This window comes from Cinclus cinclus, chromosome Z (genome assembly GCF_963662255.1).
Source record: "Cinclus cinclus chromosome Z, bCinCin1.1, whole genome shotgun sequence".
Classification (NCBI taxonomy): domain Eukaryota; kingdom Metazoa; phylum Chordata; class Aves; order Passeriformes; family Cinclidae; genus Cinclus; species Cinclus cinclus.
Window position 1 is genome coordinate 73,890,189 of NC_085084.1, and position 15,938 is coordinate 73,906,126.

A 15,938-nucleotide genomic window follows, 5' to 3' on the forward strand; every position below is an offset into this window, starting at 1 on the left:
TATTTTTAACCATAATATCTGGGGGGGAAAAGACTGGGAATATCTTTACCTATTATATTGGTGAGATTACTGCAGTGCTCTGACCCACTTCAGAAGGAACACTGGGAAAAAATTGAGAAGTTCAAGAGCAACAACACAATTATCTGACATCTGGAAATTCATTTTGTACCAGGAGCTATGTATCTGAGCTATGCCAAATTACTAAGCCAAAGTGAGTTTAAAAGAGTCCTTCAAGTACTTACACCTGGACACATTTTTAATAGGTAGCTCTTTAATCTTGTGAAAGAGTAAAACAGCATCTAATATGGTAGAAAATCAGACTAGAAACAACATATATTAAAAGAAAAATTATTCAATATTGGAACAACTTAGCCTAGAGATGGTGAGTACTGAGGCAGAAATGCTTATAGATGTAGAACCAAACTTTATTCTTACCACAGAAATTACAGAGGATTGGCCAGTTTCAATGGCTTTTATTGAGGTTCAAGAGATCATAACAGATAACAAATCAGATTATCCCTCCCTAGCCTCAATTCATGAGTCTTACAGCAATGATTATTTGATGCACATTGCAGCATTCTGGGAATTACTCCACTGAACCTGAGGCAAGGAGATGCTGCAATCTTTTCATGGTGTGTCTGTTTGTGTCGATTTTTGAAGTGTGCAGTAGAGATTAATTATGTCCTCATGGGTTTCAGTATTTATAGAAATCCATAAAGACATAACAGTGTAGAGAAAAGCACACTGCACAGCAATATGCTTGCATCATGTACTCTGCATACAGATGTATAAACACTCTATATTATATATAAGCAATAGTATATTATTATATAATGTAAACATAGTTTTCACTGTGTTTATGGGATCTCACTGTATTTTAAAGTCTTTCCAGCTAAACATTTCCCCTTAAGGACAGGTCATATTTTGCAGAAAACATTTTTGGCTGCTGATCTCACACAACTGTGAGCTCTTCCTGGTTAATGGGTTCCCAGAAGAACTTTTCTCGTTCTGCCTGAAGCAAAGGCCAAAATGCTCTATATTTTAACTCTCTAGACTTCTACAGTAAGCTAGTACAGAAAGCACTTGAGGTGTACAAAATCATTTTACTTTTCTGTTTTTCCAAGCCCATCTGGAATCATCTGAAGTGGTTATAAAATTCAGCATATGTGGCATTACCAGCAGCCGTAGCTAATGCTCTGTAAACAGGAGCAGAGCAGTTAGGATGAAACAGGGGTTGGAAGTGCCACATCCAGACAGTCTCTCACAGGCCTGCTCAGTCTCCTCATACCAGCACTGCCTCAGCAAAGCACCAGTGGCCCTCTGGGTCTAGAGCTCTGCTGTAACTTCTGTGACTCTTGTGTGCCCTGATCCCATGGTGCTTGAAAGGCTGGAAAATATTTTGGGACCCTTCATGGTCTGCTGCAGACCCATCAGCCAGGCTATGGAACAGCACTCTTGGCCCTGAGCATGTGCCCAGGATTCATTGTGGCCCTACAATACCAGTATGGGCATGGGCAGTCCCACTTTTCTTAGCACTAGAAAAAATCCCTGTGGGAGAGGGGTCTCTGCAAGCTTGGGTATGCTGCTCTTGGTGGTGCTGTTGCAGCACTGCAGAGTCTCAAGCTGGTTTTTGCTATTTTTATTCCACTGTCTTCCTCTGCTGGAAGCTGGAAGGCCTTTGTTGTCAGCATGTGAAATCTCTGGGGTGCTAAATACTGTTTAAAGTATTTATTTGTTCTGCAGTTGCCTTTAAAAAGCAGTAAGTGTAGGTGACTGCTTTTGGTCTGACATTCAGTGGGAGACATCTCTGCTCTGCCGAATCAGAACCTCAGTGGAACAAAACGGAATCAAAGGCAAAGGTCCTCAGCCAGGACAATTTTTTGTTCCTGTGGTCAAATTATAGGTTCCAACCTGGCCAGGTGAAAGAGGTTTGGCAAGGATGCAGTGGACACGGGGGGAACCACACAATCCTGAGTGCATCCACCAGTTGTCACAATGTTCTCACACTGTAGGCAGAAAATTCTTATCACAGTTTCCTGTTTGCATCTGGATTAATCACAGAGTGGATAGATGAGCCTTCTTTCATGGTCGGTGGCCTATATTGGCAATTTCCCTTTCTGATAGAAGGATATAAGGAAAAGGAAATTGAGGGTCAAAATAGGCCATCATGAAAGAGTTGCTACCAGCAGTTTGCAAGTTAGGAATATGGGATGCTTTGTATGTTAAGGTAGGTTTCAGCACTATGTCTGAATGTTAATCCACCCCACATCAATGTTTTTGTCTTCTAGATGTCAGGAACAGCAAGGCATGATAAAGAGATGGTGACCAAAGCAAAAATAAACCTGCCCAAAACCACTGACATTTTAGAAAGACTTCGCCTCCAGTGTTTAACAAAGGGATGTGCAGGCATCAAAGGACTCAGCAGGTGAGCATACAAGATGTCAAACCCATTATTCGCCTAATAGTTTTAGCTGCAAGAGGCTCACACCCTACACAGGGACCAAAACTTGAGTTTTCTCATTTCAGTGCACATGCCACAACCCACAGAGCCTGGCATTGGGGCTCATGTGTTTTGCGACACAGGACTGACCTGCTCACCTTTTGAAGGACTGAAAACTGTCAATCCCTCATGAGAAAGTGCTTCTGTGAGACCCAGAACAACTCCTGCTAGAGAAAGGAAGGGAACATTAACCATATATCTCTCCTTGGCATCTTCTAAAATTTTCTTAAGTATTTCAGCACTGGAGATTTTCAGCTTCCTTCCCTTTAGGGTATGGTGCCCTTGTTGTAATGGTCCCTTAGCTGCCTAGTTTATGGGAGGCACCTAAAATCTTTTTGCAAGCATCCCATCCCCTAGAAAAGGAGTGTTGCATCACACTCTGAGATCCCTCCCAGGCCCCATAAACCACAGATGGATCCAGATGGTGACCAACTGGAACTTCATCTAAATATGCAACTTCATCTAAATGTGCAATTTGCAGAGGTCAGAGGGCTATAATGAACAGGAAACCTATGGCAGCCTTTCCCTTTTTTCACTTCAGATTTATACAATTCATACACCCAATCTAAGTAATCTCTACTGCCAGTAAGTGTAGGGGATTTGTTGATTGTATCCCCTCCCCTCCCCTCCCCTCCCCTCCCCTCCCCTCCCCTCCCCTCCCCTCCCCTCCCCTCCCCTCCCCTCCCCTCCCCTCCCCTCCCCTCCCCTCCCCTCCCCTCCCCTCCCCTCCCCTCCCCTCCCCTCCCCTCCCCTTTTTTTCACCTCAAAATACAGAACAAGGTGGAAATGTTATGTAAGGTGACTCTATGTTCTAGTACTGTGCTAAAACACTGCAGCACTCTCCATGTTTTCCTATGCATTTTCCTCATGTTTCATGTTTTCCACAGAGTATTTAGGATTATTAATGGTAATAAGAGCAGAACCCTTGATTTCAATGAGTTTCTGAGAGGGCTACGTTGTTACGCTGTGGTGATCAGTCAAGAAGAGGCAAGACAGCTTTTCCAGATATTTGATAAAGATGGCAGTGGAACAATTGATTTTGATGAATTTATTGTTACATTGAGAGTAAGTCTGTGAATTCTTGTTATTATTATATTAAATGGGTTAAAATATATCAGAACAAAACAGAACAAAGTAGAATAGAATATTTACAAATAAATAGTTTTGAATTTTTTTCCATTAATTATGGCCTCAGATACTGAAATTCCTGTGCTGCAGTCTGGGTACCCGTGCAGTTCAGCCCATCAACCTCACTTCTTTGTTGGCCATTTTATGATGCATCTCTTTATAACATGGGAGACTTTCTCTAATCCACCACAGTAATTGATTTTGTCTGAAGTATCTTTGCTCTGCTGAAGCCTAAATGATTTAGAAAGAAAATATTTGTACTTTGGGTAATTAGTAATTTCTTGTTGGAAATATTTAAAATGGCAGATCAAAATACTGTTCTAGGTAGCATTTTCTTTCTTATTGTCCATTTGCTATTGTTTGGGTAGACACTGAATAGTCTTAATCATATTTCTCTTTAGAGGGTACATTGCCCTTTCTAGCTCATGGACGGTATAGACTACTGCCAGTATATTGTCCCATCTACCTTGAAAGTTTTGCTGCTAGCAACAGCAAGTACTTGAATTTGGAACTGGGCAAGAAGTTGGCAAAAATAAAATAATTCTGCTAATATTTCTTTACAGCCTCCCATGTCCAATGCAAGAAAAGAGGTTGTCCTGCAGGCATTTCAGAAGTTAGACAGGACTGGAGATGGTGTCATAACAATTGATGACTTACGCAGGGTGTATAATGTAAAGTATCATCCTAAATACTTAAATGGAGACTGGACAGAAGATGAAGTTTTTAGAAACTTTCTGAATAATTTTGATTCACCCAATGACAAAGATGGGAAGGTAAGTGAAGCACTTAATTGCAAGCCATGAAATCACCATCTGACTCAGTATTTGACTTAGGTTGCTAAGTGTGGGAGTAATTGCAGTACCAAACATCCATTTGCATCACATTTATATGGAAGATCGAAGTAGATACACAACCTGCGCACAGCACTCCTGATACAGCTGGCTTGCACATTCTGAGGCAAAGGGGCTCTGTGGGAGGTACAAGAGTGATTGTGAGATTGTATTAAGGCTTGTAGCCTTAATAATTGAATTTCACAGATTACACTAAACACATCTTCAGACTACCCCACAAAATTGCCTACTCAAGATCCACATAAATTGGTGGACTTTTCACTTCTTAGGAGAATAAATACTAGGATCTGGTTCAAAAGTAGGTTCCCTGCTTTGTTAAATACTTTACAGTTAGTTCTTCTCCAGTGTAATTACTGAGACACTTGGAGATCAGTCCATAATAGAGACAGATCTATCTACAGAAATTTGGAGGGAGAATGGGGCTGGGGCTACTGCCATGGGCATGTACCCTCAGTAGACATGAGCTGGGACAGAGCTGGGAACCCTTCCTGCCTTCTGGCTCAGCTCTCTGGTTCAGGAGCAAAGCCTGGGCCACATGTTGTGATGGACTTCTTATATATCTGCTTTACAACCATCTCAGAGCCTAGCACACTCTCTTTCTCCTTGTCATGTTTGCAAACTTCTTTGGTCTGAACTTACATCTGTTGACCAGCTCAGAGCAATCCTGTATCTCTGTGGTTCACATGGTGATATTCTCCATCTGAGCAAATAATAATAACAAACTAGGCCGTAAGTTTTTATCAGTGTTTTGTGGAATGTCTTTACACTTTCTGCACTCCAGGCACCTGGGTTTTCAGGGCTGCATTGTACTGGTGACTCCTACCTCTCTAATTCCCCACCCAAATCCTTTACTTGCTTTGTTCCCTTCACTCAGGCTCTCAGTTGTAGATGGGTGACGGGGTTTTATCTACTGTGGGCATGACTTTGCTCTTAGTAGAGCTGAATTTCATCCCTTCTGCTGCAGTGTCATCCTCAGAGATACCAGTTCAGAGCCAGCTATCTCCTTCCACCTCCACAGCAGTGGTGACATCTAGCAAATTTCAAACAAAATATCCCTGATTTTTGTGCTGAGGTCATATATAAACACATTAAATGAGTTCCCAAACTGATCCTTGATGAGTTCAGTGCCTGCTTACTCTGAGCATCCACCTCTTGTTCAGCAATCCTGATGTTAGCCCACCTGATTACTGTTTCTTCTGAGAACAGACTGTGGCTTTCCAGAATCAGAAGACACTAATGATACTGAATACCTGAAATGTCTTTAGCAGAAATGCCTCAAGGCTGAGCATTTTTTAGAAAGGCCCTTTTCACCGTGGTCTTGCTGGGTGCCTCAGAAATAGTCAATTTTAGTGAGGTTTGTGATGCTAGGACAGTCTGAAGTGGTTCCCTCTCCCAACTGTCATATTTTTCTAAGTTCTTGAACACACAATGCAATCAGAGCAGATGTCATGGAATCACAGAATATGCTGAATTAGAAGGAACCTATCAGGATCATCAGGTCTAACTCCCAGCCCTGCACAGCACACCCCAGAGTCACACACCATGTACCTGAGAGCATTTCCCGAACACTTCTTGAGCTCTGTCAGGCTGGTGCTGTGACCACTGCCCTGGGGAGCCTGTTCAGTGCCCAACCACCCTCTGGGGAAGAACCTTCTCCTGATATCCAACCTAAACCTCCCCTGTCACCACTTCAGGCCATTCCCTCAGATCCTGTCACTGTCACCACAGAGCAGAGATCAGTGCCTGTCCCTCCTCTTCCCCTCATGAGGGAGTTGTAACTGCAGTGAGGTCTCCCTTCAGTCTCCTCCAGGTAGAACAGACCAAGTGACCTCAGCCTCTCCTCACACGGCTTCTCCTTCTGACCCTTCACCATCCCATTGCCCCCTGACTATGTCATAGCTAAATGTCTTTTAAATATTGTTTCGTATTTTTCTATGTGATGTTTATTCAAAGAATTATCTACACAATTCAAGAATTAAGGCATCACAAGAGACATTCACATTTTTTCTCTATGCGAATTTATTTTTTTAATGGTCATTTTTACACCTCAAACCTTCATTAAGGGGGACTTGTTTATAGCAATAGGTGGATATAAAATACCAAGATGTGTCTGATTTGCATCAGAGATGCAATAATTAATTATATTTGTAATTATTAATATTATATATTAATAATTAATATGAACAATTATGTTAAGAACCAGATTATAGAATCCCTGGAAAAAAGTACGTTAAAATTTTGTCTTAGGCAGCAGTGATTTTAACTTCATTTCCTGGTAAGGTTAGTTAAACTTCACACATTTCATCTCCATCCAAGTGTTATGGAGGACAAGAGCTCTTGTTTCTAGCAAAGTGAAATTTAGTAAATTTTAAGTGTCTTAAATCCTCCTGTTGGACTCCTTTCTGTTAGCAACAACATGAAATAGCAGATGTTCAGTTTCATTAGTAGTTCTTCTCAAAGTGTGGCTTTGACTTACAGCATTAAATAAAACCAAAAGTTCATTTGCCTATTTTTAATTGCTCTGTTTCAGGTCACAACAGAAGAATTCATGGACTACTATTCTGGAGTCAGTGCTTCAATTGACACAGATGTCTACTTTATCCTCATGATGAAGAATGCTTGGAAACTCTGATCATATAGTTAAAGAAGCAAGAATTTTCTTTCACCTTTTATTAAGTGCATACACTGATTAAGTGTATGCACAACACTTCCTGCTCCATAACAACATTTTCCAGTAACTGTGCCAATTGCATTCAATCTGCAGAATTAATTTCCAGATGCTTCAGTAGGTTCAGCCCTAGGGGATCAGAACATAATCAGAGAGTAGATCTGGCATTTGGCCACCCCACACATCTGTCCTTTTTCTCTTTATATTCCTGGTATGTCTTTTCTTTTCTGAGATGAGCTGCTCTTTTCTTTTCTGACATCTGCAGTAGGTCACTGCGTCTCCTGAACATCCCCTCTTGCAATGTTAGATACAGCTCTGTTTGGCAGAGGATGTAAGAGATGGAAACAGATGGAAACCAAAATAGGCTGTTACAGATGGAAGGAAGTCTGTCCCAAGAAGGTCATGTAGACCTGTCACCTGTAGCACTGCAGTATCTCTTGGCTTCATGAGTCTCGCTCATGTGATGGAGCAACAGCTGATCTTGCTGCTGGGAACATGTGAGTTCCCAGTACCAGGAAGCTGGAGGGGTAATTGAAGATGAGAAGACATGGACCAGGATAAATGCAAAATGCTTTTTTAAAGCCCTATTATTTTTCCCAACTCGTTCACAACTAAACAAACAGAAAACTTTCCTGTGCATACCATGTTTCAATCCCCTGTGCAGCTTCTTAGAGGTTTTCACTCCCCTCCTCCTGCTTTGATTCCTTAATTTCTGTACTGTGAGGTAATTTTTTGTATTTTTATTTGAAGGGGATACATGTGTTACAGTATTTTTCCTTCTCTGTTCCTGGAATGTTTGCTGACCTGGTAGCTGTTGCCTGTACACACCTACACTGAAAGTTGTTCAATACTTGTTTGTATTTGCAGTGTTTTATGGCCAAGATACGACCTCAGGGAGCCTTCTTGGAAGTGAAGAACTCATAACTTTCTTCTCTTCTTGTCTTCTGTTTCTGACACATAATAAAGACTGGGAACCTACCCTTCTTGTCACACCAATGAGGCTGTCTCTGTTCATCTTTTGTCCTTTGTCCATAAAGATGGGGAGAAATGGTACACAAAAGAAACTACTTTTAAACATCCAGAAAAATCCTAGTGTGTGAGTGTGGTATCTGATTTTTACTGCTTTGATACCTTTTTCCTTTTTCTTCTGCTTTCTGCTCCTCTCTCATCATTTTGCTACTCTCCCAGACTGAGAAGCTGCTGCTATAGCAAAGAGTAAATGGCTTATGCATGGCAGCATTTGCTCTCTTTCAGGCTGGCAGCCAGCTAAAAGCAGTGCAGGGTTATAGAATAGACTTTAAAAATAGCTTTTCTGATGAGGTTGCAGCTCTCAGCCTGCATGGGTTGCTAACTGTTCAAACACTGAAGTCTTGAGAGCTTGCTGCGCTGATCCTCTGCAAACCCTGTTTTTCTTTTGTCCAGCACTGATCTCAGTATGAGCAATAGCTGCTTGCAATTTCTTAGTGAAGGATGTACAAACTATTATTTTCTTGACCAGTAAGTCTCTAGAAACTTTCATGCTGGCTGACACTGGAAAGTGGTGGAGAAACTCTCTTTATAATTGCCAGCCTTCATAAGGGGAGACTTTTCATACTGCAATGTTACTAAAGTGCCAATATGAATGAAAAACAAACTTGCTATCAAATAGGGGCTGTACATGGTCTAGCAGCTTGAATAGAATCCATGCACTTCTCTTTCATTAATTGATTTCACAACATGGTGTCATGCTGTCTTCTCTTCCAAACAGAAAGAAAGCAATGTGGATGGACTGTGGGAATCACAAAACGAAAGAAACATTTCCTTTTGACTTGCTATCTCATGTCTTCACACCCTGCAGTGATCTGACAGGCTGATATTTCTTCAAGTGAAGTGGAAGTTTTAATCTGATTATAACTGCAGCCAGTTTGTCTTTGGTACTAATAGCCTACCACTTTTATTTAATTCCAAACCAATATACATTTTCAGAAGGGAGGATTGGTACTGAAAGCAACTGTGCATTTTTGAAACCAGCAGTTTTGTCACTGGCTTCTGGGAGTCTTAGCTGAGCCTGTGGGAGATGGGGAATATCCTGTGCTTCAGGCTGAGCTGGACTAATGGGGTTGGTTTGTGTGGGGATTTGAAGGACACGATCCAGGAGAGCTTAAACCTCCTCACCCTGGTGGTGTATCTCTGGTGCTCTTAGAACAGCTCCCAGCTCAGGTCTGCCTGTGTGTGGACCTCACTGCTCACTGGATATGTTTACTGAGAACATTGTTGCCAGCTAAGTAATTTCAACATTTGTAAAGAACTGTGTTTCCAAGGGCTGGTTTCCAATGCTTTTGAAGTCAGTGGCGGTTTCCTTTCACTTCTATGAGAACAGAGTTTTTCTTGGAGCAGTCTGAGTAACAACTGGTAACTTCAGAAAAGGTGCTTTCAGGAAAAAATAAATAATCTGGGAAACAAAACCCATGATTTTTCACTAGGTATCAGATGCTGTAGAACTCAAATTGGAATCTGTATGAAATGTAATTTGATTAATATGTGTGCAAATTAATGGAACAAAAACAGGCATTAGCTGCCAGATAATAAAATCTCTGCTGGAGAATATGCAGACTGGATACACACACACTGAACATTCAGAGGAAGCACTTTACAGGGATTAAAGGAAAGTTAAAGGGATTTGAACCAGACCAGAATCCCCAGAGGGATTTTCAAAACTAGCAACAGGTGCCCAGAGCCTCCCTTCAGCACTTCACTCTCACTCTCTGTGATCTGGGACACCCAAAGATGGAGCTGAAAGGCCCCTGTTCAGCTGCAGCTGCAGAGTGCTGGTTACAGACTTAGTAGATGCAGGAGATAACTTGGTGATGCTGTCCTGCCAGCCTGTGGCTCCACAGCACACACAGCAGATTTTGGGAGATAGGTGGCAATGCACACCATTTTATCTGGTGCTAGCATCAAGATGGGAGATCTTGGTTGGTGCTTCATGTTCAAAGCACTATTTCTTCGTTCTGATTGTGCAACAGATGCTAAACAGGATGGCAGAAACCACAGGAACATCTGAGTCTGCAGGGCTGGGGGGCAGTCCCAGAGGTGGAGGTTTTGCCTGCACCTTGAATTCCAGCCTGATGTGTGGCACAGTTTCTTGTCAGGAATAAAGTCTGCCCTCCCCAACAGCCAGCACTGAAGTTTGCTCCAAAAATGTTGGTAGAACCCTGCAGTAAAGAGGGAAAAGGCTGCCTTGTAATTCTTCCAGAATTCTTCCCCCACTTCCTGCCTCTGCATGAGCCATCAGAGCATCTCAATGACACTACCCCACTACCCCAAAAGAGCACAAGGCATGGGGAAAAAGAGTTGTGGGACACCCTTTTCTTACGGTGTGTTCCTCTGGGAAAGATAGCGTTTCTGCAGCTTCAGTTAGCTTCACTAAATTTTCATTCTGGCCTCCCTGTGCTCTTTGCGGCTTCATGTTTCTGTCTGGGAGAGGAAATTTTTGGCTTGATGTGATACAGAAATATTTTTTTGTTTTATACTGTCTCCTGCAGAACAGAATTCTGATTCAAGCACCTGAGTTTATTGAAGCCCCTCCACCATATATCATTGAAACTAGACCACAAGAGATTTTCAGTGATCTGATTAATTCTGCCGCTTTCGTGACACAAAGCTATCTTGGCAGAGGCAGATGGCAGCAGCAGAAGTTTTGCAGATGAAAGCACCTGAGCACATTACTCTATAAAAGCCAACTTGCCTTTATGTAATTCCTTGCACACATTGCTGCCTCAAACAGCTGCAGCCCTGTGGGCAGAGCATGACTTTGCTGTCCCAGAGCTGCCTCTGCACAGAAGGAGCAAGACCAGTGATTTTGCTGATTTTTGGCTTGCAGCTCCTATCCTCCACACTGGGAGGAGCAGCAGCAGCACAGTAAGTTTTCCCAGCAAAATAGGTAATGAATGCCAAGAGCAACTTGGCACTGCCAGCAGCTGCCTACTGTCTATGTCATTGTGATTACAGCTCAACCTGTTTCGTTAGCTTTCCTCTCTTGTAGAGTGAGCAGAAAGCAGAATTCCAAGCAGCCTGTGCTTAACACCAAGTCCTTAGGTGTCTGTAAGCTGCCTCTCTATTTGCAGCAGATACTGGTGTGCCTCAGCAGAATCTGAAACCCCTGTGGTTTCAAAGAGAGCTTTGTTTTGGCTCTAGCACCTCTTCCACTCTTGTGCCTGGAGGTTTGCAGCCACCCCAGGTACAGCAACCCCACCTCCACAAAAACCTGGACCCAGGCGTCCCCCCAGCCCACAGCACTGCTGCTGATCCCAACAGGAGCTGCAGCTGGAGACCGGGGACAGGATCCAGCCTTAGCTGAATATCTTGTAAAGAAAGGAAGAAGAAGGTTTTGTGGAAGTGGAATCAGGTCTGGTTTTCTGTGGAAAAGCAGAGATTGTGGTAAAATGTAAGAAGTGCTTCTTTTCCTGAGATAAATCTGTTTGGTTTTTTTTTTCACTGAAAACGTGGTATTTTTTTCCAAAAGCTGCAGTACTCTTTTTTTTTAACTTTCAAAAGGTGGAGACGTTGTTTTTGGTTTTTTGGGTTTTTTTTTTTGTTTTTTTTTTTAAGCTTATATACATTTTCTGGAAAAACAATTAAAAACAATTGTCAGACTATATTAGAGAAGCTCTGACTTTGTCGATTTGCATAGATTTATTGCTTTTGGCATTTTCATCAATGCATTTCTGCTTTGTGTCTCATTTTTTTCTGTTGTTTGACAAGCCTTTGGGGTTTTTTACATTAATTTGGTGATGGTCCTGATGTTGGACTAATATAATTTCACTGTGACATGTAAGTTATGCTGTCAATGTTCAACAATAATCAGATTTTTTTTTCTTCTTTGAGCCCACAGCAACAGCTCTGTTTCCCAGTGAAACAATCTCAATCCATCTGCCATAGTGTCATGAAACTAAATTCTGTGCTGGACCTTGCTGCAGCAATACATCCTACATCCTAATATCAGGTTAGGAGAGTCTGATATAAAAATCAGACTTCCCTTGAAGATGCAAAAGAAGTATTTGCAAAATAGAGAGTCTGTTGAGCCACAGTATATAGCCATCAAACTTGTAAACACTGTTTTTTCTCATACTTAGGTTACAAAAGATGAATTTCTGAATTATTGCTATGGAGTTAGTGCTTCTGTGGACACTGATGCCTACTTCATTTTAAGGATGAAGAAATCCTGGAAACTCTGTCTTATGCTTTTATTTGCCCAAACTTCTTTAGGGCCATAGACTACAAATAAGTGAAATACTGCTTAGTTTGCTGTGGGCTTGATTTTTCCTGCAGTTCCCATGTGAGCAACGTTTTTGGAGCTGCACGACGTGATGGCACCAGCAAGCGTCCAAGTGCTGGGCTTTGACACATGGCTTCGTGTTTCGGCAGGTGGCGCTTAGAAGCCAAGGAAAAGCCATCCTGACGGAAACATGGAGCTGCCGCGTGAGCAAGGGATGAAACAGTCGGTATAATTTAGCAATTGCATTTTCTGGCGTTATCAGTTGTTTTTCTGTGTGTCTGTACTTTGAATTTGTTTTGCCAATGCCCTGTGACACACAGGAGTGCTAATTTGGGTGGCTTCATCATCACAGTAATAAGGAGGTGTCTGACTGTACAATAATTCTTCGCAGAGGTGGTAAGTCTCCTTTATATCACATTTTATCAGTTTTTAAATGATAGCTTCAGAAACCCCACAACCACAGAGATAACTAGCTTGATTTAAAAGAGTATTGACTGAAATCCAACTGCTTCTCTCCCCAGGCTGCAGCACTGCTGTATTGCTGTACAAATACAGGTCTTCAAATCAATAAACACTACTGCTAAGAAGCTGAGAAGGGGCTGTACTCCTGCTCTGCAGAATCATCATGTCTCTTGCTGCCAGAAGAGATGGTTTCATAGTCAGCTTCTGCCTGCCAAAAATTGCCCTGGATTCAGCCACATGCCCCTGCAGCAGACCTTCTCAGGCCACCCTTTGAATGTTTGTTTCATTGCCCAGACTTCACTGCACATCACAGGCATTCAGCCATCCCTCTGCCCTGGCAGAAGCAGTCCTCCTACTTCCCCACACTTAGCTGGTCACCTGCTGCCCCACTGACACACAGCATTTGTGGGTGTTATTTCAACCTTTTTAAGGAATGTGCACAAGGGGAAGAGATGGGGTAAACAAACTAACACTTTGTGCCAAGGATGACTATTGCCTTGAGACATAATTAGCATTTTTCAGCATCATTAGAATCAGAACGTGACTCACTGTTATTACTGACAATTCTCTGAGGTTTATTTGTGTACAGCTAAGAGACGTTTGCATAGTGCAGGAGAGCACAAAGATGGGAGAGCATCTCTGTGGCACCAGGACTGCCAGAGAGGGGCTGGAGCCCAGTGGGCATATGGGCAGCTCCAGGCACTGTGTCACAAGGCAGCCCCGGAGAAACCAGTGTCAGCCAGCTGGGTCTGGGTGTGCAGCTGTGTAAGAGCACTGGAGGCAGAAGGGGAAAAAAGAAAGTTATGCTGAACTAAAGGAAGTGCATGGAGTATGTGAAAGCTGAGAAATACTCCTGTTACTGAGGCAGATGGGAATTTGCAGACAGCTCTGGAGAAACTGTCATGTAGAGTAAGCAAACTACTTGACAGATTGTTCAGATATAGCCATGGATGTATCCTCATGTATGGACTAAATATAACTTGGCCATAGACAGGAAATGCTGTGGTGTTTCTGGCTTTGGTGCATATTTGGTTTTATTTTTTTCTTCCTGAAACAAAGCTAAAAGTAGTTATATCTGCATACATCAAACAAATGTGTTACAGAATTACAAAAATTGAACGAAGCATAGCACATACAGCAGAGGATTTTCCTGACATGCTTTTGCTTCTTCCTCTATCCCCTTTTTGTTTGTCACCATTTCACTGGAAGAAGGTATTGTTCCAATATAGTCTGTCTGTATCTACAGTCACACTGTACAAGTTCTCACAGTACAAGCATTATCAGCAGCTCTTTTTGACAGGAAATACAAGCACTATAAAGCAAATGAATGCTCAAGGCTTTGATCTTTTTCTTCTGCATCAATTAATGCTTCATTCAGCTGCGAACAGCAATAAAAACCATTCTGTATAATGTCACTTGAATGCCTTGAGCCAAATCTGAGGCCCCTTTGCACACAGCAGCTGTTAGGTTCTCCCCATTCAAAAGTTTCCTTGGTGCTGCGTGAAGGTGGAGGATGTGGAATGCTGTCTTGGGAAGGCTGGTTTTGGCTTGATATGGTCCAGAAATGCTGTCTGGTTTGTACTGTCTCCAGCATTAAATTCTGATTCAAGCAACCGAGTTTAATGCAAGCCCCACTTTTCTGCCATATATTCTTGAAACAAGTCCACAAGAGATTTTCAGTGATCTGATTCATTCTGCTGGTCTCCTGGCACAAAGCTGTCTCAGCAGAGGCAGATGGAAGCAGATGAGGTTTTGCAACATCTCCATGATCACTAGCAGTCAGAAAAAATCTGAGCATCTCATCCTCTGAGGATAAGAGAGCACTCTTTTCACCCTTAGACTCTGAGAATGTGAATGTAACTAGATAAAGGAGAATTTCAAAGAGCTAGAGGAACTGAGAATGCACAATGAGGTGAACCCCAAGTCCAGAGTGCAAGAAGGCAGCTTGGATGTCCCATGGCCACACCGTTTTGCTGTCATGCAACCGTGTGGCTGTAGCAGCTTTATCTCCAAGTGTGTGCTCCAGAATGTGCAGCATCCAAGGACTGTGAAGTGGCTCAGCCATAATGTTAAAAAAAAAATAAAGGTAATACTATAAAGAAAAAAGTCACAATGCAAAAAAAAATTCTAAAACAAAAAAGGGATAAAAAATACCAAACAAACAAAAAACAACTACTGGCAAATTGTAAGTCATTTAAAAAAAAACAAATTAAGTCTTGTGATCACTGGCAAGGATCCATGACATTCTATCCATCTTCCTCTGTCGGATGTTGCATGAGAACATTGCCTGTCCAAATTCATAGCATTTGTGTGCAGTCACTGCCATTGGGAGTAGTGCTAGTAAACAAACATGGTCAGCCCAGCCTCTGGAATGGAAAGCACTTATGCTACACTAATAATTGCATAAGAGCTGCAGAAAAGGACAGCATCATGCAATTTACAGACCTAATTCAGCTTCTAGGAAGATAAAGGACTTCACTTTGCATAGTTGGTACATGAAATGTTGAAGACCTCAACAGAAGTACCTGCAGATCTTTGCCAATAGCAAAAAGTAGTGGCATTTAGGGTTTGCTTTGTTTTAATTTGTGTCTCAAAAAAAAGAAAACCACAAAAAAAAAACCCAAACCAAAAAATAAATCCATCTCAGGAAACACCTCCCCTCAGGTGGGCCCGTGTAACATTTTTACTGAGCAGCTCTTATTGTGGTGCTCAAGCTCCTGAATCCCCGGGCATCTAATACTTGACTACAACTCTAATTTACTGACTTTTTGTCTTTTTACTGACTGATGGGGGGAGTTAGTCTTAACCCAACAGTGTTTAAATGAGATGCAGTTCTATTTAAAAGGAATTTATTGCCATAGTCCTTGTTAAGGCATTAATAAGAGCTTAACTCTGTAGCCAAGAGAGTGACAAAAGAGTTCATTAATTTCTACAAGTCATGCTGTGATCCTCAGCTGGGACTGCATTGTCACTGCTTTGTATTAATCAGATTTGAAGATCAAAATCAGGTTGAATTAAATTTAATTTATGCTGCATTGAAGACTGCTAGCAGCATACTGAATGCTGAGATAT

General features: G+C 42.0%; 1 protein-coding gene across 1 annotated transcript; it reads left to right on the forward strand.

Annotated features, from left to right (window-relative positions):
* Positions 1–2,288: 2,288 nt before the first annotated feature.
* Positions 2,289–7,111, forward strand: CAPSL (calcyphosine like). Its single transcript, XM_062513524.1, has 4 exons — positions 2,289–2,425; positions 3,388–3,565; positions 4,192–4,401; positions 7,010–7,111. The coding sequence occupies exons 1-4, from the start codon at positions 2,289–2,291 to the stop codon at positions 7,109–7,111; spliced, it is 627 nt and encodes a 208-aa protein (XP_062369508.1).
* Positions 7,112–15,938: the final 8,827 nt, after the last annotated feature.